This window comes from Tachyglossus aculeatus, chromosome 2, assembly GCF_015852505.1.
Source record: "Tachyglossus aculeatus isolate mTacAcu1 chromosome 2, mTacAcu1.pri, whole genome shotgun sequence".
Classification (NCBI taxonomy): domain Eukaryota; kingdom Metazoa; phylum Chordata; class Mammalia; order Monotremata; family Tachyglossidae; genus Tachyglossus; species Tachyglossus aculeatus.
This window is the reverse complement of record NC_052067.1, coordinates 22340562-22362718: the sequence shown is the minus strand read 5'-3', so window position 1 is coordinate 22362718 and position 22157 is coordinate 22340562. Positions and strand designations below refer to the sequence as shown.

At 42.3% G+C, this 22157-nt stretch overlaps 1 protein-coding gene and 1 long non-coding RNA gene across 3 annotated transcripts in view; one reads left to right on the top strand and one right to left on the bottom strand.

The window, feature by feature from the left end:
* Nucleotides 1–12583, top strand: part of CNOT10 (CCR4-NOT transcription complex subunit 10) — a 68520-nt gene extending 55937 nt beyond the window's left edge. For both annotated transcript variants that reach the window (XM_038770148.1, XM_038770147.1), the window contains exons 14-19: nucleotides 1739–1852; nucleotides 6317–6447; nucleotides 6947–6982; nucleotides 7472–7599; nucleotides 10652–10727; nucleotides 12327–12583. In XM_038770148.1, the coding sequence (XP_038626076.1) occupies nucleotides 1739–1852; nucleotides 6317–6447; nucleotides 6947–6982; nucleotides 7472–7599; nucleotides 10652–10727; nucleotides 12327–12481 (640 nt within the window). In that variant the 3' untranslated portion in view covers nucleotides 12482–12583. The remainder of the gene's footprint in view (nucleotides 1–1738; nucleotides 1853–6316; nucleotides 6448–6946; nucleotides 6983–7471; nucleotides 7600–10651; nucleotides 10728–12326) is intronic.
* LOC119948549 lies at nucleotides 9745–21132 on the bottom strand. The gene is made up of 3 exons (XR_005456943.1): nucleotides 21048–21132; nucleotides 12929–13003; nucleotides 9745–9845 (listed from the first exon to the last, which is right to left on the bottom strand). It is a non-coding gene; the product is annotated as an uncharacterized LOC119948549 (long non-coding RNA).
* Between the last annotated feature and the right edge of the window lie 1025 nt (nucleotides 21133–22157).

Sequence of the window (22157 nt, the reverse complement as noted above, 5' to 3'; positions counted from 1 at the left end):
CTCTTTTCCTGTTTGCCCATAATTAACATGTGGGCCTCCTGTGAGACAGGAATAAAGGAAACCTAGGTCCTGCCACAAATTACATGACTGACTTTTGGACCAAAAATGAGCTTGACAGTTGCAGCTGTAATAGCCCACCTACTGTCAGGAAAGCCCAATGTAGGTTTCTCACAGCATGCTTAACATGAGACCTGTCCAAGAGCATTCACTTTACCTCCCTGAAGGAGGCAAAAAAAGCTTGTGTTCTCAGCAAGAAGCCCCCCAGTAAGAAAGGTGGGAACCGCCTCTGTTTGATGTAACTGATTTATGAAGTGGAAAAATCCTCCAAAGTGCAGCAGTTGGGTTAAAGGAAAAAAATGGTGAGCTGCAAAAACTTGACCTCATGCTGGACTCTTATTCAAAGATTTGGAAAGTGTGGTCTAGTGTTCAGTAAATCATTTCAGGTCTTTTGTCCTTGAAGAATAATATAGTGAGAAATAAATAAACTCTTAAGGACAATCCTGGATTTCAGTAGACAAAAGAAATATTCATAGTATCGTATCAAACTGACAGTGACTAGCCAAGAACATTCTTTGTTAAATAATTTCATGCTGCATAAACCTGTTTGGAATATAAATACAATGACCTACAGCTCGTATTTTTATTGGCTAAAATGCAAACGTGTTGTTCAGTTTGTGATTACAAATGAAAGCATGCGTCTATAAGCATAACGGTGGGATTTGAGAAAATTCTACGTTACATTTTCTATTTATAGTTCAGAGATTGATTTAAGTACCTTGATTTTAAATGCAGTCTGGAGAAAGATATTCAGCAATATTCTTTGTTTCAAATTATGATTTAAGTATTCTGAATAAATATGTGATTTGGAATTTGTAAGTATATAACTTAAGATCCTTTGTTGTCTCAGATCCTGTGTTCATCCTGCAAATCCTTTCAAAATATTACGTTTGTGGCAAAGGAGCTCACATTAAAGTAGCCTACCTAAAGTTAGGAATAGACTTAACAGGGGTCTCTTTTGTTATACAGGGCATATAGTAATTAGAATATAGACTAGGATATAAACCGAGGTTTTAACTTTTTCCAATTTAAGGACATAAATTTTTAGTTAAAAATTTACCATGCCATTCAGTTTTTTATTTTATAAAATCAAAGAATATTTGTTTTCATTGTCTGTCTCCCCCTGTAGAATGTGAGCTCATTATGGACGGGAATGTGTCCGTTGTTATTGTAATCTCCCAAATGCTTAGTACAGCGCTTTGCACATAGTAAGCACACAATAAATACCACTGAATGAATGAATGAAGAAATGAGACATGTTTCTCAGGCTGAGAAGCAGCGTGGCTGAGAGCATGGGCCTGAGAGTCCTAAGGTCATGGGTTCTAATGCTGGCTCTGCCACTTGTCTGCTGTGTGACCTCGGGGAAGTCACTTAACTTCTCTGGCCGTCAGTTACTTCATCTGTAAAATGGGGATTAAGACTGTGAGTTCCGTGTGGGACATGGACTGTGTCCAACCTGATTAGCTTGTATCTACCCCAGTACTTAATACAGCACCTGGCACGTAGTAAGTGCTTAACAAATACCATTAATTTTTTTTAAAGGCTACCACGGTGGATGGAAATAAGGAAGTTGCTTTTCTTTGTGAAATTTCTTATTTTCATATCTACCATGGAATCTTAATGCTTAAATATATTCAATATGAGTTTTTTTCCGTTGTTCTTCCCTTTCCTGTTGTTCTAGGTGCTCCATCCTCGCCTGCAGTGCATACGTTGCTCTGGCCCTCGGTGATAACCTTATGGCTTTGAATCACGCAGATAAACTTCTTCAGCAGCCAAAACTGTCAGGATCTCTTAAGTAAGTCTGAGCCGGTTCTGGTTGTTCCTTTGTGGGACTCTGAAGTCTTATGATGACTTCTAAAGAGGGGTGAAGAATTTGGATTGTTCATCCCTTGAGAATGCACACATCTCAACTGCTGTTAAACTCATGGAATGTCATATTTTGAAATAATATTGCATAAGTAGTTCTTATGGATGTGTTAATCCATACATCTCAACTGCTGTTAAACTCATGGAATGTCATATTTTGAAATAATATTGCATAAGTAGTTTTTATGGATGTGTTAATCCTAAACAAACAAGCTATTTGTTTAGGGACAGGAACTGATTCTTTTGAACATAAAAATGTTTCTGTTGTTGAGTAGCCATTCGTATTTGTTTTTGCTCCATATTCAAGAGCTTCAAATCAATCCGTAGTATTTATTGAGCACCTAATCTGTGTAACATAGGAGATTAGATACTTGGGAGATGTGGAATAGAATTAGTAATAATAATAAAAAATTATGATATTTGTTTAGCACTTACTGTGTGCCAGACACTGTTAGTAGGCACTGGGGTGGATACAAGCAAATTGGATTGGACACAGTGCCTTGTCCCATGTGGGGCTCACCGTCTCAATCCCCATTTTACAGATGAGGTAACTGAGGCACAGAAAAGTTAAGTGACTTGCCCAAGGTCACATAGCAGGCAAATGTTGAAGCCAGGATTAGAACTCATGACCTTCTGACTCCCGGGCTCGTTCTCTATCCACAATGCCTTACTGTTATAATCCCTGCCCTTAAGAAGTTTACAATCTAGTGGAGAGATGCACTAAAATAAACTACAATAAGGTCTAAAGATATGTGCAAGAGTGCTTTGGAGAAAGATTACCCAAGGGCTCCGATGATGGTAAAGTGGCAGTTGGGGGTGGATATATGTTGGGGAATGGAGAGATTAATCAGGAATGGGTGGATAGCTGACCTTTAAAAATAAATCACCATTGGAGATACAGCTTCTGGGTTGAGATTACCCATTTAACTCATGCCAGGGGGATAGAGACCCCGAAATCAAGTAAACTGTTGCTTCTGATCAAATATTCAATTTACAAACACCTCATCATGTGCATATTTTATTTATTGTTGGCCCAGCATTATATTGCACTGAGTGCTAGGGGATATTGAAACTCGAATCAACCCCCTTCAAAGAGGCCCTCTCCTTAGGTCCCCTTCCATCCCACCATGTGTTGGGATTTAACCTGCATCTAAGTCACCTAATTTATTAAATAAAAGTCTAGAAAATATGAGCGGTGTTTTTTCAATCCTCTGTCCCCTTCATGCACAACTGTCATCTTTTTTTTTTTACATACGTTGTGGATTGAAGCTGATTTCGTGCCCCTGCCATACTGCTCAGTAAATACCAAGAGGCCTAAATTCCCCATTTGTTTAGCTGTGACACATATTCAGGTGTGAGGCAGGTCTTGGTAATAAGTATGATGGGAGTCACCATTGTTTAAATTTGACCCTTTCTCCCATGGTTTCCCCCGTTCTTTCAGGAGTTAAGATGCCTGTGGTAGTAATTTTTTTCCCCTCTATCTCTCCTCTCTTCCCCCCACCCACATGATTCTTATCATTGTGTAGATAGAAAATTAAAATTTTCTCATAAATAGTAAAGTGAGCATCCATCCCAAGGCACTGAGCCTTTTTTTCTTGGATAATAATAATTGTTGTATTTGTCAAGCACTTAACTATGTGCCCAGCACTGTACTAAGCACTGGGGTAGATTCAAGATGATCAGGTTGGACACAGTTCCTGTCCCATATGAGGCTCAAGGCTAAGTAGGAGGAAAATCAGGTATTGAATCCCCTTTTTAGAGATGAGTAAACTGAGGCCCAAAGAAGAGATTGGCCCCAGGTCACACAGTATTGGCAAAGGTGGATTAGAAACTTGGTTCTCTGGCTCCCAGGCTTGTGCTCTTTTCACTAGGCCATGCTGCTTCCCCAAAAATTTCAAATGAAACCCACACTTGTCTGGTTAAGGCCATTTGTCTGAATTTCTAGGAAACTACCTCTTTAGCCCCCCTCGGGAGTAGGGCAAGAAATTTCTAGGGAAGTTATATGTATTCCCAGAGCCACCCGAGTCTGAGGAGCTACCCATGTTCAGGTGAACAGTAGAAAGCTAATGATCCAACTTCAGTCATTCAAACCAAGGGTTGTTCTGATAAATTAAAATGTCGATTAACAATAAAATTGAATATGTTCCTTTGGCGAATGAGCCAACTAAGCCAAATTTTGTTTTGTTATTCCCAGTTAATAATAATAACAATTATAGTGGCATTTATTAAGCTCTTACTATGTGCAAAGCACTGTTCTAAGCTCTGGGGGGTTACAAGGTGATCAGGTTGTCCCTCATGGGGCTCACAATCTTAATCCCCATTTTACAGATGAGGTAACTGAGGCACAGAGAAGTTAAGTGACTTGCCCAAAGTCACACAGCTGACAATTGGCGGAGCCGAGATTTGAACCTATGACTTCTGACTCCAAAGCCCGTGCTCTTTCCACTGTTTGCAAGTCTGTGAGCCCACTGTTGGGTAGGGACTGTCTCTTTATGTTGCCAACTTGTACTTCCCAAGCGCTTAGTACAGTGCTCTGCACACAGTAAGCGCTCAATAAATACGATTGATGATGATGATGATGTTTGATCATTTGTTTCCTTCTCTGAGACTTGAATAAAGGACTTCTTTTTTTTTAATGGTATTTGTTAAATGCTTACTATGTGTCTGGCATTGTACTAAACATTGGGGTAGATACCAACTAATGAGGTTGGACATGATCCATGTTCCACATGGGGCTCACAGTCTTGACCACCGTTTTACAAAGGAGGTAACTGAGGTATGGAAAAGTTAAGTGGCCTGCCCAAGATCACACAACAGACAAGTAAGTGGAAGAGCTGGGATTAAAACCCAGGTCCTCTGACTTCTAGACCTGTTCTCTTTCCTCTAGGACACGCTGCTTCTCAGTAATGCTGGCTATGCATTATTCCAAACCGGAAATGTTTACATACACAGATCAGTAGAGCATATGATATCTATTTGTGTCATAATAATAATAATTATCGTATTTGTTAAGCACTTACTATGTGTTAAGCACTTTCCTAAGCACTGGGTAGATACAGGGTAATGAGGTTGTCCTGGAGTAGATAGAGGGTAATGAGGTTGCCCACGTGGGGTTCACAGTTTTAATTCCCATTTTACAGATGAAGTAACTGAGGCACAGAGAAGTTATGTTATACTGTATATATGTATATATGTTTGTACATATTTATTACTCTATTTTATTTGTACATATCTATCCTATTTATTTTATTTTGTTAGTATGTTTGGTTTTGTTCTCTGTCTCCCCCTTTTAGACTGTGAGCCCACTGCTGGGTAGGGACTGTCTCTATATGTTGCCAACTTGTACTTCCCAAGCGCTTAGTACAGTGCTCTGCACAAAGTAAGCGCTCAATAAATAGGATTGATTGATTATGTGGCTTGCCCATGGTCACACAGCAGACAATTGGCAGAGATGGGATGAAATCCACATCCTCTGACTCCAAAGCCCGGGCTCTTTCCACTAAGCCACGCTGCTTCTCGTAGAAGCAGTATTCCATGCCCTTGCCTCCCGATTCAAGAAATGCTGCATCTGGCATATTAATATTGTTGTTCATATTATTCCTTAAGGGATTTGAAGGACTGCATTTCAGAAAGGACTGATTATATGTTCAGACTAAGCCTTTTATTTCCTCAATCTGCCCTCCCCTCTACATCAACTCTATACTTGGCTGTGCTACCCCTTAAGCACCTTGATACTACCCCAGCCTCAAAATACTTATGTAAATAGTCTGATAAACCTCTCTGTTCCCCTTTCCCTAATCCTTAATGATGGTCTCCCTTGTAGATTCTAAGCTCCTTGTGAGCAGAGTACATATCTACCCAACTCCATTGTACTGTAGAGAAGCAGCGTGGCTCAGTGGAAAGCTGGAAAGAGCCCGGGCTTTGGAGTCAGAGGTCATGGGTTCAAATCCCAGCTCTGCCAATTGTCAGCTGTGTGACTTTGGGCAAGTCACTTCACTTCTCTGTGCCTCAGTTACCTCATCTGTAAAATGGGGATTAAGACTGTGAACCCCATGTGGGACAACCTGATCATCTTGTATCCCCCCAGTGCTTAGAACAGTGCTTTGCACATAGTAAGTGCTTAACAAATACCATCATTATGATTATTACTGTACATCTCAAACAGAACAGTGTTCTTCACACAGTAAGTGCTCAATAAATACCATTGTTTTCTACTGATTTTGAATACTACATTAATATCAGGAGTCTTCTGTAGTTTTAATTGATCTTGAAGACCCATCTTCTCCTTCCCTCAGTATGTTTCCTTATTTAAATTTTAGTTTAAAAAGTGGGTCAGGGAGTGTATGATGAACCACTTTGACATTTGGGATTCACAACTGTTTCATTGTTGTAGGTTTCTGGGCCACTTATATGCTGCAGAAGCTCTCATCTCTCTAGACAGAATCTCCGACGCCATTACTCACTTGAACCCTGAGAACGTCACAGATGTCTCTCTCGGAATCTCTTCAAACGAGCAGGATCAAGGTTAGTGAGTGCACACTTGATTAGAAATGGTTATAATTTCTGCTGCTTTACTGCTGTAACTGATGTGTAGAAATTTAAGGCAGCAGTATGGAACGAGAGTGCTTCATTGGGGTTTTTGAGGACACATTTTTGTCATTATTTGCTGATAAGTAGATTTTTAAACACTGATAAAGTGATTCAGAATTAGTAATTACTTTATCATTTTGTCTAAATTTAGAAAAAGGCTGTTTAACTTAAACAGCGTATATTTCTTATGACACAATGCTCTCATTGGAATTAATGGCTGTTTTCATCCAACAAACCAGCAATCTTAAATAAAAATTTAGAAAACCGATTTTATCATTGTCAAATTAGTATTCCCGCTCCCAAAAGATAGTCGCTGAACAACTGAAACTGTAACTTTAATCTGCTGCTGTCCAAAGTAGTTTTAATGCATGCTTTGCTATTCTGAAGAGGTGATCTACGGGCTTCCTCAGCACAGTTTTTCTTGTCTTTCCAGGATCTGACAAAGGGGAAAATGAAGCCATGGAGTCTTGTAAGTAAGAAGTTTGTAAATCCATAGTAAGCACTGGGCTTGGGGAGGAATAGTAATGGAATGTATTTAAGTGTTTACTAGGTGCAAAGCACTGTACTGAGTGCTGGAGAGAATACACAGCGGGAAATTGAACATGGTCCCTGGGGGCTCAGAATGTAAGACTGTAAGTGGGAAGAAGGGACTGAAGACAGACGCATTAGGCGTGATGAAATGGTAAAACACTATGCAGCCAAATACCCAAAATAAAAGTAAAATCACCACTGTGCTGTGCCTATAGGAGAAGTGGTTCGGAGTTCAAGGTACATACGTAGCCACAGAAAAGAATACTTAAAAGAGAACGGGGGATTGAGGCTTCTGTTCAGAATTCCTCGTTTTCAACTCTAGAACTAATACCGGTTTGTAAATCATGTTAAGAGCTTAAGGTTGCTAAATGATGTGGGCTTTTTTTGTTTTGTTTTTCAAATAATATCAATATGTTATATTTTTAAGCTGGCAAGCAAACCCCTCAATGCTACCCAAGTTCTGTCACTTCTGCACGAACAATGATGTTGTTTAATCTTGGGAGTGCTTATTGTTTGAGAAGTGAATACGAAAAGGCTCGCAAGTGTCTCCACCAGGTGAGTTAGATATCTTTCTTGGTTTCCTTAAAGAAAATCCTGCTTTATAGCGGTTCAACTGTTGTTTTCTCTTCATTTTTATATACCTTCCCCTTGCAGTTACACTTTAATTTTCCTGATATTGGGAATCTAATCAGTAGCGTGGTTGAAAAGCCCAACAATTTATTTTAATTTGGATCTGACTTTTATCTGTGTTACATCAGCATATTAGAAGAGAATCGAAGAACATGTCCTCTGCTTAAAAAAATGGTCATCAGTCAAAAATATTTTATTTAGCATCAATTAGGGTGATGTAATGGAATTGATAAACCATTCTCAGTACTAACTAGCTTCTTGTTGCGACAGCCATATTGTGGTGAGAATCCTAGGAGCAAGGAAGGCAGCTCTCCATGAGTTGACTGATCATCATCAATCATATTTATTGAGCGCTTACTATGTGCAGAGCACTGTACTAAGCGCTTGGGAAGTACAAATTGGCAACATAATGCCAGGTTTGCCTTGAGTACTTCTTAAACTGGTCATCCAGGTACCCACTGGACATCTAACCTGGGAGAGGGCAGAATTTTGAAGGGGGAGAGACCAGTTTGGACTGAGGCTAGTCTATGTTTAGTTCACTCTTCCCTTGCTGTAGACTCTTGCATCTCTTAAGAATAAAAAAAAGTTTCCCTCTCCCTCCCTTTCAGTTCTCTGGTGATCCCTTACTGCCCTAGCTCTCCAATCTTGGTAGCCAAAGGCTTTAAGGAGAGCGAAAGACACATCTGCTATTTGTCTTGCTTCATTTTGGGTTGAGGGTTTGCATTTGGGCCTTGGCCATGATTTGATCAAAACACAGGAGCAGATGATGGCAATGGACATGTTCAGGACAACAGATGGAGGTAGAATTAGAAGCTGGGTTTGAGGTCAGGTAAGGCACCATTGTTTTGGTAGACTTGTGGTTCCAGGGCTCAGGCAGACACCAATGCAACCCTGTGGACACACAACACAGATTGGCCCTCCCAGGGGTGCTGGAGCGAGGATCTGCCAGCACAGAAGCATTGGAGCTGAAACCTGGTACAATTTAAGCCACTCTCTCTTAAGCTGAACAAGGTTGGGAGCAGTTGAAGAGAGAATTCAGGACTGGTGTGCCAAAAGACATTTTCAACTAAGTTAAAAAGGGTCTTCGGCAACATTCGCATTTTTTTTCCCTTGAGCCATCGTAAACCTCAACTAATAATAATAATTGTTATGGTACTTGTCAAGCATTTACCATGTGCCAAACACTTTTCAAAGCACTGGGGTAGATACAAGCAAATCAGGTGGGGCAGTCCCTGTCCCACATGGAGCTCTCACTCTTATCCCCATTTTACAGATGAGGTAACTAAGGCACAGAGAAGTTAAGTGACTTGCCCAAGGTCACACAGCAGACGTGTGGTGGAGCTGGGATTAGACTCCCAGGCCTGTGCTCTATCCACTAAGCCACGCTGCTTCTCACAACTCATTTTCTCATCCAGGAAAGGATGTGGGATCTCTTCCTCCTGCCTCAACTGTCCCATTCCAAGATCATAAGCAGGACAGGGGTCTTCTTCGTCTTCATGCTCTGAGTTAGAGAGCAGGAGCTGTTTTTATCCCCCGCACTCCAGATTAGAGGATGAAGCTACCTTGAGCTAGCTTCTCTCCTCAGACCCTGCAACAACATACCCTGGACAAGAATTGGTGGAAAAATTATCTGCCCAGTCAGAGAGGAGAAGGAAGCACTGGGATACGATTTTTGACCTAATGGCCAGGGGAGAGGGGTATTCCAACCCCAAAGAAGAGAATCTAGACCCTACCATGGGAGAAAGAAAGAGATCTTATTCCCCAAACCTCAAGTTATGGCTGCAGTGTATTGGATTAGGGAAATGGCAGATCATTTTTTCTCTATTTGAAAATGCCACTTGCCTTGTGGGATGGCCTAGTGGCAAGGGGATGCTGGCCACCTTTTCGCCTGACCGTACTTTTGGTTGGGGTGGAGGAAGAGATCTTAAAAGGGTTTGATACCACTGTCTTAAATACTGTTTTTCATTGAGTATCAACAGTCTTGATTTTCAGAGTCATTACAAGAGTTCATGTGTTATACTATAAAATTTTTATTTTGAGCTTTTTCAAATTTATTGAGAATGTCTTGGCCTAGAGGATATTAACCTGAAAGCTTTGAGTTTCTGCAGAAAACTGGATCTTTTGGCTCATCACCTCTTGTAGCAGGAAAGTCATGGGGTCAAGGGTGGCATCTAGGAATAAATATATAGAGAAATGTTAGATTACCTGAAGGTGCATTTTTCATATGAGGTTTTGACACAAGGCCCTAAATTCAAAGATTCACTTGGTCTGCCAGTTAAACGGCGGGAGTGTTTGCCAAAATTTCGTAAGGTTTGGTGCCAGCTGCCAAGTGCCAGAAATGGCCATTTTCAATCCATTACTTATGTTCATTTGTTTACAAAAATGTAACTAAGGTATGGCGACATAAGAAGGATTCTGACTGGATGCAAGTGCAAGCGGAACATAGATCTGCCAGTTCCCTAACTTGCTTGGCCTGAATGGTTTCTTGCCCTAAGAAAATGACTATTGATGTGGTTGTACAGAGGAAATGAGGCTTACACTGCTGACACAAATCACAATTAATTCTTTATATAAAGAATTTCACCTTTTGTAAAGGAACAAATAGACGTAGACATGAATGCCGGAACTAGGGGAATGAGAAACAGGAAGGTTAAGAAACAGTGAGAATGAAAATGGTAGGGAAATTAGTGAAGTGTTAATTCATCATTCATCCAGGTAACTGAGTTCTGAAAAGGAATTTCTCGAGCAGGAAGGCTTTCTTTGGGAAGGAATCCCCTGAATTGGCAAAGGCAATCAAGGAATTGTCAGGTCTTGGATATGCCAATAAATGAGACCAAGGACAAATGGGGCTTCCATTTTTTAATAAAAGTTTACTCGTTTGGCCCAGATATCAGATATGTACTTTTAGCACTACTTAGATTGAGCCAGTCATTTTTACGATTGTAGTAACTTCTGTTTTTGTTTGTTTTGAGAAAAGGCGGCTTCAATGATCCATCCCAAAGAGATTCCACCTGAGGCTATCCTTCTGGCTGTGTATCTTGAACTACAGAATGGTAACTACAGAATGCACATTAAAAGCACTGCACCATCTTTCTCCTTCCCTCTCTATGCCTTTTGGGTTCAGATTGCCTGGACCCTTCCCATTTACTTTCTCCTTTCTGTTCCTATTTGTTTTTCTATTTACATGACACTAGCCATTTTTCTCCTTAACCAATTTTAATGACTTTCATTTTCTTTTTGCCATTCCTTTTCCTGCCCCCCTTTTTTTCTGATAACCATCAGACAATATTATTTTTAAACAGAATTAAGTGCGTGGGAAAGTTCAGTACATTTAGTAGACATGATCCCTGTCTTGTGGAGAGGAATACACAATTATTGGGTGTTTTTGAGGAGTGATGATACATGGGAAGAATGGCATTTTAGAAAAATAATCTGAGCAGCAGAGCAAGAAGGGAGAGACTGAAGGCAGAGAGTTTGGCGAAGAGGGTGTTGATGAGGAGGAAGCACTGGAGTCTGGAAATGTTGTAGAGGAAGAAACAGGATTTGGCAAGAGACTAAATCTGGGGAGCCTACAATGATAGTACCAAGATTGTAGGCTTGAGAGTGGTGGAAGTCATCTGTGGTGTGAAGAGAGGATTTAATTAACTTCAAGAATGTAAGCCCCTTGATGGCACAGGTAGCGTATACTAATTCTGTACTCTGGACCCAGGCACTCAAATATTATTGCTTGATTGATTTAACATCTCTCAGCAATGCTAAGCTATTGTCTTTGGTCCCGAAAAGCATATTTGGCTGTAGCAGAACTTATTTTTAAGAACACTAATATTCTATCTATGTATAATATCTAACCAGATAACACAAGGATTGAAAAATGTGTTAAGTAATTCTAAGGTGGTTATTTTAGTTGTATCCCAGCCTGTAAACCAGATTGAATTAAAGACAGCCCAGTGAGCGTCCCGGTCACTGTTTTAAAAGAGGGAAGCAGAATCCTTTCTGGTTTAAGCAGACACAGACTGCAGTATCCCAACGTGAAGGCCAAAGAGTTTATGCTGCTTAGCTTTTTTGTTTGTAGGTTATAATGTTATACCTTTTCAGTTAGGAAGAAAATATCGTATAACTTCGATTTTGGATTGTCTTTTTAAAACCGTAAAAGGGTAACATGTTGACTGGGAACAGTAGATGCTTTTAATCTTTCACCCTTCTGAATGAACTAAAGCTTTTTCTGTAAATCCAGTTCCTCTTCTGCAAACCAGTCATCCAGCTGTATCTTAGGGTTTAAAATCAGTCAGGAAAGGGCCTAGTAAAATAAAGCAGTGAGTTTGACAATTCTAATAGCTTCTGCCTCTCCTGACAGTGTTTGCTGCCTTTGGGGGAACAGAAGGTGGTGAAGATAGGTAGGAAGGAGAGAAGGGGTGGGGGCCATTGGAAAATCGGAATGGGGCCGATTAATGATTTTTTAAAATTACCTTCAAAGCTCCTTTAAATATGGTTATTCTTATCAAACCTAGCCTGCTTAATGCTGAGTGTGCAGGGAGGATTATCTCTTGGTCTCTGCATCCTATTATCTAATGGGGTGGGTCTGGAAGCGGACTGCATTTTATTCTGAAAACTATATGCTGCTATGCACATTTTAACCAGAAATTATTTTACAGGTAATACACCACTGGCCTTGCAGATCATCAAAAGGAATCAGCTTCTCCCTGCAGTGAAAACGCTTGCTGAAATGCGAAAGAAACCAGTATTTCAGCCCGTCCACCCCATCCAGCCCATCCAGATGCCAGCTTTTACTACTGTGCAAAGGAAATGACACTATGTTTTGTGGAGAACTGCTGCTACCCAACACCTGATGGGATTTTGCCATTTTTTCCAGCTGGTCTGTGGCAAACTGAATAAAAGATATTGGGGTGCACTCGTTTTGTGGGCTTTTTCCCTAGGGTCAGTTGTCACTGACTATTTTTTGCAAGACAAATTATTCACCATAAGAGGTTTCAGTCCATCAATTCTATTTATTGAGTACTTACTGTGTGCAGAGCACTCTACTAAGTGCTTGGAAGAGTTGGCGCTTAGAACAGTGCCTGGCACGTAGTATAAGTGCTTAACAAATACCATCATTATTATTACAGTGTGACAGAGTTGGTGGACACATTCTGTAGTTGAGCTGTTTTCAAACTGTTACTCCCGATTTGTATCCCCTCTCTAGAGCACCCCTTAGGATGTAGCCTTGGTTATTGGTGCTTTTTGGCCAAAAACTCACCCAGTTGTAGAAAAGCATAAAGCTGAAATCAAACCAGACAGGCTGGGGGGATGATGAGGTCTGTTGTCAAGGTGACTGCAAGAAAAGAGAAAGGAAACACTCACTGCTGACAGCCAGGGCTGCATTTTGTGCTTTCTCTGTCAGACTCACTTACAGGTATCTTCTTCTTCCCAGTAGTATTACCCAAGTTTTAAAAATGTAAAGGTCTGTGAACCACTATTCCCTTGACTGCACCTGTGACTTTTTCCTACTTCTTGGCTCGTTAGTGCAGAACATAAAAAAATCCACGCTCTCCCCTCCTCCAGCTTAATGCTTTGTCTCTCAAAGTAGTCCCAAAGGTGGTTTGAAGGAGTAATTATAGGGATGTGCCTTAGAACATTTTCTGACTTTCCCTTCTAGTAACCATGACTTCATCTGAATTCTTAGTGCATGCTGCCACTACCCCTGTGGTGAACAAACCTATCCAAGAAGAATACCACCTATCTCCTGACCATCTACTGTGAACGCAGGAATTATCGCTGCGATACCATATCCTTACCGTTGGCAAATTCATACTCCCTGGATCTGGTGCAGTGAGTAAAAGAGGTCTGATAAAGAGTTAAACTATTTTACTCTATGAAAATGTCCTTAGTAGGTAATTCGCTTGAATATGGGGTATGTGTATGTATATGTGTTAAGAATTACCCCAGGCTCAGTATATTAATTGGTCAAAAGTCCTTTAAAGGCATTTGTTTTTGCTCTTAAATTCATTTGTTTTGTTAATTCAAATGATTAAACAAAAAAGAATGAACCTGTTTCAGTGAGAGCAACCTAAGCTAGATAGTTAACCACTTCTATGGAAAAAAAACACAGCTTTAAAATTCATTGACAGCTAAATTAGTAATCTTAAAATGGGACTAAGAGGTGTGACAAGTGAAATGAGTAAATTATGAAGTATTTGGTGCCTTACAGGATGCAATTTAGGATGATGGATATGGAAAGGACTAAGATGGGCTGCTGTAAAACTAAACCGTGTCTTAATTTCGTAAGGTAGTTTCTGTTCAAATAGATATTAAAGAAGATTTAGGCTGGGTATCTATTTTACGGTCATGAATTGTTTGGAATCTAAACTGTTAACCATAATTTATTTTAAATTGAAAGTCACAGGAAAAATGTTTTGGTATTGAATGAGTCTGCTGGGCCTTCTACAGTAAATGATAGATTATATTCAAATTGAGGTCATTTAATCCCCTGGGCTATGTACTGAAGGCTCTGCCCTCATTTCATGCTCCCTGCTGGGCGAACTGAAGAGTTTAGCTTTTAGCTAGGTTTTTAAACTTCATGAGGGCAGGGATTGTGTCTAATTTTACTGCCCTGGTTTTGAGCCTAAAATCACATGGAGTGGCAGAAGGCTGCCACTTTTTGAACTTTGAACTTTTTTTTGAACTTTTCCCTCCTAAGGCTGCCCCAGCCTGAGCACACCTGCCTGCACTTCAATCAATCAATCAGTCAATCATATTTATTGAGCGCTTACTGTGTGCAGAGCACTGTACTAAGCGCTTGGGAAGTAGAAGCTGGCAACATATAGAGACAGTCCCTACCCAACAGTGGGCTCACTTGCCCTGGTAGGTCAGATTCTCTAGTCCAGCACTGATATTTTGAGCACTTGGTGCAGAGAGAGCACTATTCTAAGCACCTAGGAGAGTACAAACAACAGAAAAGCTGCATGGCTTAATGGATAAAAGCATGGGCTTGGGAGTCTAAAGGACCTAGGTTCTAATCCTGGCTCCGCCACATATCTGCCGTGCGACCTTGGGCAAGTCACTTAATTTCTCTGGGCCTCACCTTGTCTGTAAAATGGGGATTAAGAGTGTGTGCCCCATATGGGACAGGGACTGTGTCCAACCTGATTAACTTGTATTTACCCCAGCACTCAGAACAGTGCTTGTCACAGTGCATAGCAAGTACCATAAAAATAGTAATTGGTATTAGTATTATCATTATTAACAGAATTGGAAGGCGCATTCCCTGCCCCCTCAGGAGCTTACTCCAATCAATACTATTATTGACATTAATCAATTCCATTTGTGTTTGAGTGCTAATTCTGTGCAGTCTTTTTTTTATAGTATTGTACTAAGTGCTGAGATAGACACAAGCTAATCTGGTTGGACATGGTCCATGTCCCGTTTGGAGTTCACGACCTTAATCCAGATTTTACAGATGAGGTAACTGAGGCACAGAGAAGTTTAAGTGACTTGCCTAGAGTAACACAGCAGACAGGATCATTCTTCTGCAAAACGTGCACGACCTATCACCCCACTCCTCAAGAAAACTCCAGTGGTTGTCCATCCACCTTCGCATCAAACAAAAACGCCTCACCATTGTAGCTTTAAAGGACTCCATCCCCTTGCCCTCCCTCCTACCTCACCTCATTACTCTCCTAAACCAGCCTGCAACTTCACTCCTCTGATGCTCACCTTCTCCCTGTGCCTCCATTTCGCCTATTTTGCCACCGCCCCCTTGCCCATGTCCTGCCTCTGGCCTAGAACACCCTCCCTCAAATCTGACAGACAAGCCACTTCTAGACTGTGAGCCCGTTTCTAGAGTGTGAGCCCATTGTTGGGTAGGGACCGTCTCTATATGTTGCCAACTTGTACTTCCCAAGCGCTCAGTACAGTACTCTGCACTCAGTAAGCGCTCAATAATACGGTTGAATATCGAAGGCACGTCTCCAGGAAGCCTTCTCTGACTAAGCCTCCCTTTCCCTCTCCTCTCACTCCCTTCTGCATCGCCCTGACTTGCTTCCTTTGTTCTCCCCTCCTCCCAGCCCCACAGTAATTATGCAACACATGTAATTTATTTATTCAGTCAATCGTATTTATTGAGCATTTACTGTGTGCAGAGCACTGTGCTAAGGGCTTGGGAAGTACAAGTTGGCAACATAGAGACGGTCCCTACCCAACAACAGGTTCACAGTCTAGGATTTATATTAATCAATCGTATTTATTGAGCACTTACTGTGTGCAGAGCACTGTACTAAGCGCTTGGGAAGTACAAGCTGGCAACATATAGAGACAGTCCCTACCCAAGAGTGGGCTCACAGTCTAGAAGGGGGAGACAGAGAACAAACCCAAACATACTACCAAAATAAAATAAATAGAATAGATAGGTACAAGTAAAATAGAGTAATAAATATGTACAAACATATATACATATATACAGGTGCTGTGGGGAAGGGAAGGAGGTAAGATGCGGGGGATGGAGAGGGGGATGCCTGTCTCCCCCCTCCCCTAGACTGTAAGCTCACTGTAGGCAGGGAATGGCTGCTTATTGTTGTTTTGTACTCTCCCACATGCTTACTACAGTGCTGTGCACACAGTAAGTGCTCAATAAATACGAATGAATGGATGATGTGGCAGAGCCAGAATTAGAAGCCTTTTGGCTCCCGGGCCCATGCTCTTTCCACTAGGGCACGCTGCTTCTCAACTGTAGGATTAAGGGACACAATCCCTGCTTACCCTCCTGGAACTCACACTGGCTAGAAAAGAGACACAAGTAATAGGTAAGGGAAAGCAACAGAGTTTACATGTGATGTGTACATAAGCGGTAACAGGGAGGAGGAGGTGGGGGAGAGTTCCCCAAGAGTTTAGGGGGTCCGAAATTGCTGGAGTGGCGAGGGGGGAAGAAAAGGAGGTATGCCTTTAATAAGGCAGTGTGTGCCAGATGTGAAAAAGGAGGGAATTCCAGGCAGCAGGAAAGGCATAGGGAGGTCAAGAGGTCAGCGGCGAGGGAGACAAGAACAAGGCACAGAAAGTAGGTTGGTTTGAGATCCTGCCGGATCTGTGGGTATCTCTTTCACCCTTTCCAAACACCTCTCCTGTGGTCTCCGGATCTATCTCCGTCACTCTCTCGCCGTTTTCCTGTTACTGGATTCGTTGGCAGCAGTGAGGAGGCCTAGTGGAAAGAGGACGGGCCTGGGAGTGGGGACCTGGGTTCTAATCCCGGATCCAGCACTTCATCATCATCATCATCAATCGTATTCATTGAGCGCTTACTGTGTGCAGAGCACTGTACTAAGCGCTTGGGAAGTACAAATTGGCAGCATATAGAGACAGTCCCTACCCAACAGTGGGCTCACAGTCTAAAAGGGGGAGACAGAGAACGAAACCAAACATACTAACAAAATAAAATAAATAGAATAGATATGCACAAGTAAAATAGAGTAATAAATATGTACAAACATATATACATATATACAGGTACTGTGGGGAAGGGAAGGAGGTAAGATGGGGGGGATGGAGGGGGGACGAGGGGAAGAGGAAGGAAGGGGCTTAGTCTGGGAAGGCCTCCTGGAGGAGGTGAGCTCTCAGTAGGGCCTGCTCAGTAGCACTGCTTTGTGACCTTGGACAAGTCACTTCATTGGCCCTCGGTTCCCTCATCTTTAAAAAGGAAAGTAAGTACCTGTTTTTCCTCCTACCTAGACTCTGAGCTCCATGTGTCTGACTTGATTATCTTGTATCTACCACAGTGCTTAGTACAGTGCTCAGCACATAGAAAATGCTTAACAAATACTACTAATAATAATTAGTCATTGGGAGATCAGTGGCCCAAGAGTAGTAAAGTCTCACACCCAGACCCAAAATCCGTATGGTACTAGGCTTTTCACCAAGAGCCTCAGGGGACATCTGGCGCAGGACACTCTGGTAGTTGACAACTTCTCTCTAGGATCAAGACCTCTTAAATTTAGAAACTAGTCACTTGGCCTAATCCTTTTCACCTTTAAGATTATTTAAATTCTTATTTGAAAATCAACACTGAGGTAGACCTTCAAATTTAGCCCGTTGTTTCCCTGCTCACAAGAAACCAACCTTTGCTTTTAGGTGCTATTTGTGTGGTCCCGGATTTTGAATAGAGAGAGTGGCTCTCCTCTTACTCCCTTCCCCCATTCCCTCCTGTCCCAGGAATGCAGGGCATTCACATGCAAAAAATGCTAATGTATTGTTTCTGCATTTCCCACCTCCTGAAGGCTAAGCTAGAAGGCAGGGAGCATCACTCAAAGCCTTTAAAAAGCCGTGCAGTTGTTGTTTCTCCCCTAGCCCACTATCAGAGCTCCATTTACATGTGAGCAGAGCTATTCATTCTCTAGTCTCCCTCCAAATGACTTCTCTCCAATGCCTCAACCTTTCCTCTTGCCTTTGCCCTCCCCACCCAACCCGTTCCTCTTAAGGGTTTCTTAAATTTTAATTCTGTGAATAGGCAGAGCAGCATTTTAAGCCCCAATAAACAACTTCTTTACTAATGCAAACAAAAAGTTTTAGGTATGTGTGTGTCTGTGCGTAGCCTTTATGGATCTGAATGTTTCTCCATGTGCTCTGGTTTCACGTATGCCAGGGTGGGCTTTTCCACATCTCCATATGGTTTTCTTGGGCTTTGTGTGTATTTGTCCATTTGTGGGGCCGAGTAAGACTGTGTCTCTTAATTGTACAGTTGAGAATGAATGAATGGAAGAAATGGGCAGTTCTTTGCTCTTCCTATCCCCCTTGTTGTGACCTCAAAGATAATATGGCACAGACCTGGGTTTGGTTTTGGCAAGGAGGTATTACTCGGTTCAGCTCTCCCCTCTCCCAGATCAGGAACTAGCTGGTGGCAGTGGCCAGCAGGATCCTGGACTTGGGCCTTTTCAGGTCTACTTGTAGGATACAATAATTTCATCAAAACATTAAAGATTATAACCTACTGGCTTTAAGTGGCGCCTAACTGAATACCCCAGCATGGACAAAACGACATTAATGCTTGCTAGAAATAATACTACTATGTCAACCAGCAGCAAGGAGTGTGTTTTTCATGATATGATTTTTATTGAAAGTACTAAAGTTGCCTGCAACTCAGCGTGGCTCAGTGGAAAGAGCCCGGGCTTTGGAGTCAGCGGTCATGGGTTCGAATCCTGGCCCTGCCACATGTCTGCTGTGTGACCTTGGTCAAGTCACTTAACTTCTCTGAGCCTCAGCTCTCTCAACTGTAAAACGGGAATTAAGACTGTGAGCCCCGCGTGGGACAACCTGATCACCTTGTATCCTCCCCAGCGCTTAGAACAGTGCTTTATACATAGTAAGCGCTTAATAAATGCCATTATCATCATCATCAAAGAGCATAGGCTTGGGTGTCAGAGGTTGTGGGGTCTAATAATAATAATAATGTTGGTATTTGTTAAGCGCTTACTATGTGCCAAGCACTGTTCTAAGCGCTGGGGGAGATACAAGGTCATCAGGTTGTCCCACGTGGGACTCACAGTCTTCATCCCCATTTCACAGATGAGATAGCTGAGGCCCAGAGAAGTGAAGTGACTTGCCCAAAGTCACACAGCTGACAAGGGGCGGAGCCGGGATGAGTCTTCTATACTGTGAGCCCGTTGTTGGGTAGGGACCGTCTCAATGAAGACTCTATTTATTACTTGTTACTCTATTTATTTTACTTGTACATATCTATTCTATTTATTTTATTTTGTTTGTATGTTTGGTTTTGTTCTCTGTCTCCCCCTTTTAGACTGTGAACCCACTGTTGGGTAGGGACTGTCTCTATACGTTGCCAACTTGTACTTCCCAAGCGCTTAGTACAGTGCTCTGTACATAGTAAGCGCTCAATAAATACGATTGATGATGATGATGATGAGAGCTAGTACATTGATGTGTAGGTGAGGTGGGATGGTGCAGGAAGACTGAAGAGCTGAGTGAGAGGAATCTTGTGGCTGGGATGTCATTGGGAACATCCATGTACATACTAAAGCTCCCCAAAGGGTCGGTGTAGGAAAGTGTCATATTCCTTCAGAAAAATGAAGAGGGTTTTTAGGGAGACTTGTGCAAACCTATAGAAAAAAAAAATGCAAGTCTGTCAGAAACCGAATTTCTGACTACCATATAAAAAAGAGAGGCCCTGAGGGTTTTGATCATAATCAACTAAAAATTCTATCCAGCCCTTTACCAATGACTGAAAGGTTTAGAAAAAAATCCATGAAAAGAAGCAAAACCTGTTTAAGCCGTTATTGCTTGTCAAGTTCTAGTTTGATGTACTTGAGTTTCTAGGTCCTATCTAATTGTCCATATTGTAGTACTCCAAAACCAAGAGAAGCAACCAGGATTGACTTAATCAAATCAATTGATGGGATTTATGAATTTTTCCATTTCCTTTTCCCACACCAGACCTTTGCCTCCCCCTTTCTTCTCTCCCATTTCTGTAGCCAGCTCATTAGTTATGCTCATTAGTACTAACTATGAGTTAGGCACTGTGCTAAGAACTAGAGAAGATACAAAGAATTTAGATCAGATGGCCCCTGTCCTACAAAAGGCTTGTTAACTTTCTGCCTTTTTTCTTTCTCCTTTACCCAAGACTTTTTTCTTTCCCCTGTGAAGTTGAGCTTGAAGCATCTTGAAGCCCATGCAGGGAAAAAGACTATTAGGTCCAGGAATGGGGAGAGATGAGGGAAGTAGAAAAAGATATCGTGGGAAGAGAGCAAAACATCAACCTCTTGCTCTTTTCCTGCACGGGGCTGCCATCCTAGGAGGAAACCCAGCTCTAACCGTGGATCACCTGCCCATGCTGCTTCTCCCTAGGAGGAGAACAGACAGAAAAGGACAGAGGGTGATGGAGAGGTGAGAAAGAGCGGGCCAAAGGCACCCTAAGGAGAAGGGGGAAAGGCAGCTCCCAAGACAAGGAATGGGCCAGCATATGGGCCCAGGGAGCAGGAGAGAGAATGATCACTATAATAAAGAGGGAGACAGAAGTAAAACATCACCCCTCTATAACCTGGCTGAAGAGCAAGTTATTTTGCTAATGTGATTAGAAAACACTTTGCCAGTTTTCTCATACTCCCTCCACCTCTCCTTCAACTATGTCCTGAAGATAAGTTGGCAAGAGAATAATTAACTCATTACCCTGGCCTTGCTGATAACTTCAAAAAGGGAATCTAAGGCCCCACCGTATATTAGTGAGTCCCACCCACAGTTGGGAATATCCAGGCTTGCAGGCCCCTTCTTAAATTACTCATTAGGCTAAAGAGAACACCTGGGTCTCTCCAGAGGCCAACAGCCACAATTACAAACCTAGGTGGAAAGCTAAGCAAATAGAAGGATGGGGCAGGACTTACCCAACTTTGCTTTCAGATGTGCTGCTGCCTTTTATTCTGGGCTTCGGGCACGTACACAGGTAGGCCGATCTCCCGGAGGCCCTCACAGCTCCCTGGATGACTCTGGCAAGCAATAAGAGGGGTGAGTCCAGGACATAACACTTCACAAGTTGTTACTGAGCCTGAGAGCCAGTCTTGCAAAATGCTTAATCAGTGGGCTCTGAGCCAGGAGGCAATTTGAGGCTCCTGTGACCAGCGCGGTGGCTCACTCAATTGCAGCCCCTGGAACTCAGCACACCAGATCCCTTGATTCCGTAGGCCCCGCTCCCTATGTTTACTAAGTGCTTGGGAGAGCACATTAAAACAGTGCCCTGCACAAAATAGGGACTAGGTGCATACTATCCATTGGCTACTTTCAGGGAACCCTTCCAAAGTCACGTAATCTGGTGATAATATTGAGCATCTATTGTACGCAGAGCACTGCTCTAAATGCTGGAGAGTGCCCAGTCCTTGGTACTCACTGAGGATTTAGTTAAACCCCCCTGCCCCGTTAATGAAGTGAAACCATGAGTCCTGCCCAGCCTGCTGGGTTTTCTAGGAGAAGGGGAAGGGGGACCGCCAGTCACTGCTCCAGGAGGAAAGGGACAGCAAGGACCAGGCAAGGACCCCCACCGCAACTGTCAGTATTGGTGTAGCCAACTGCTAGTTGGTGACAGCAAAAGACAATTGTTCAGTAGAGTTAGGCGACCCACGCACTACCCAAAGGAGCTTACAATATAGCAGACCAAGAAGGAGTTAGTCAGACCTGACCTTCTTTGGGACTTTGTAGAATTTATTTGAATGTCTTGTCTCTTCCTCAAGACTCTAAGCTCACTGCGGGCAGGGAACATGTCTCCCAACTCTGTTGTACTCTCCCAAGTGCTTTGCACACAATAAGCATTCAGTAAGCACCATGGATGAGGATGACTTCAGGCATCTAAACGGAAACTGAACATCAGTCTTGCTTCTGGCTTCCTAGGGTTCAAAAGGAGGGTGGTCCTCTAGACTGTACGCTTGTTACGGGTAGGGAGCATGTGTGCCAATTCTGTTGTACTCTCCCACGTGCTTTGCACACAATAAGCATTCAGTAAG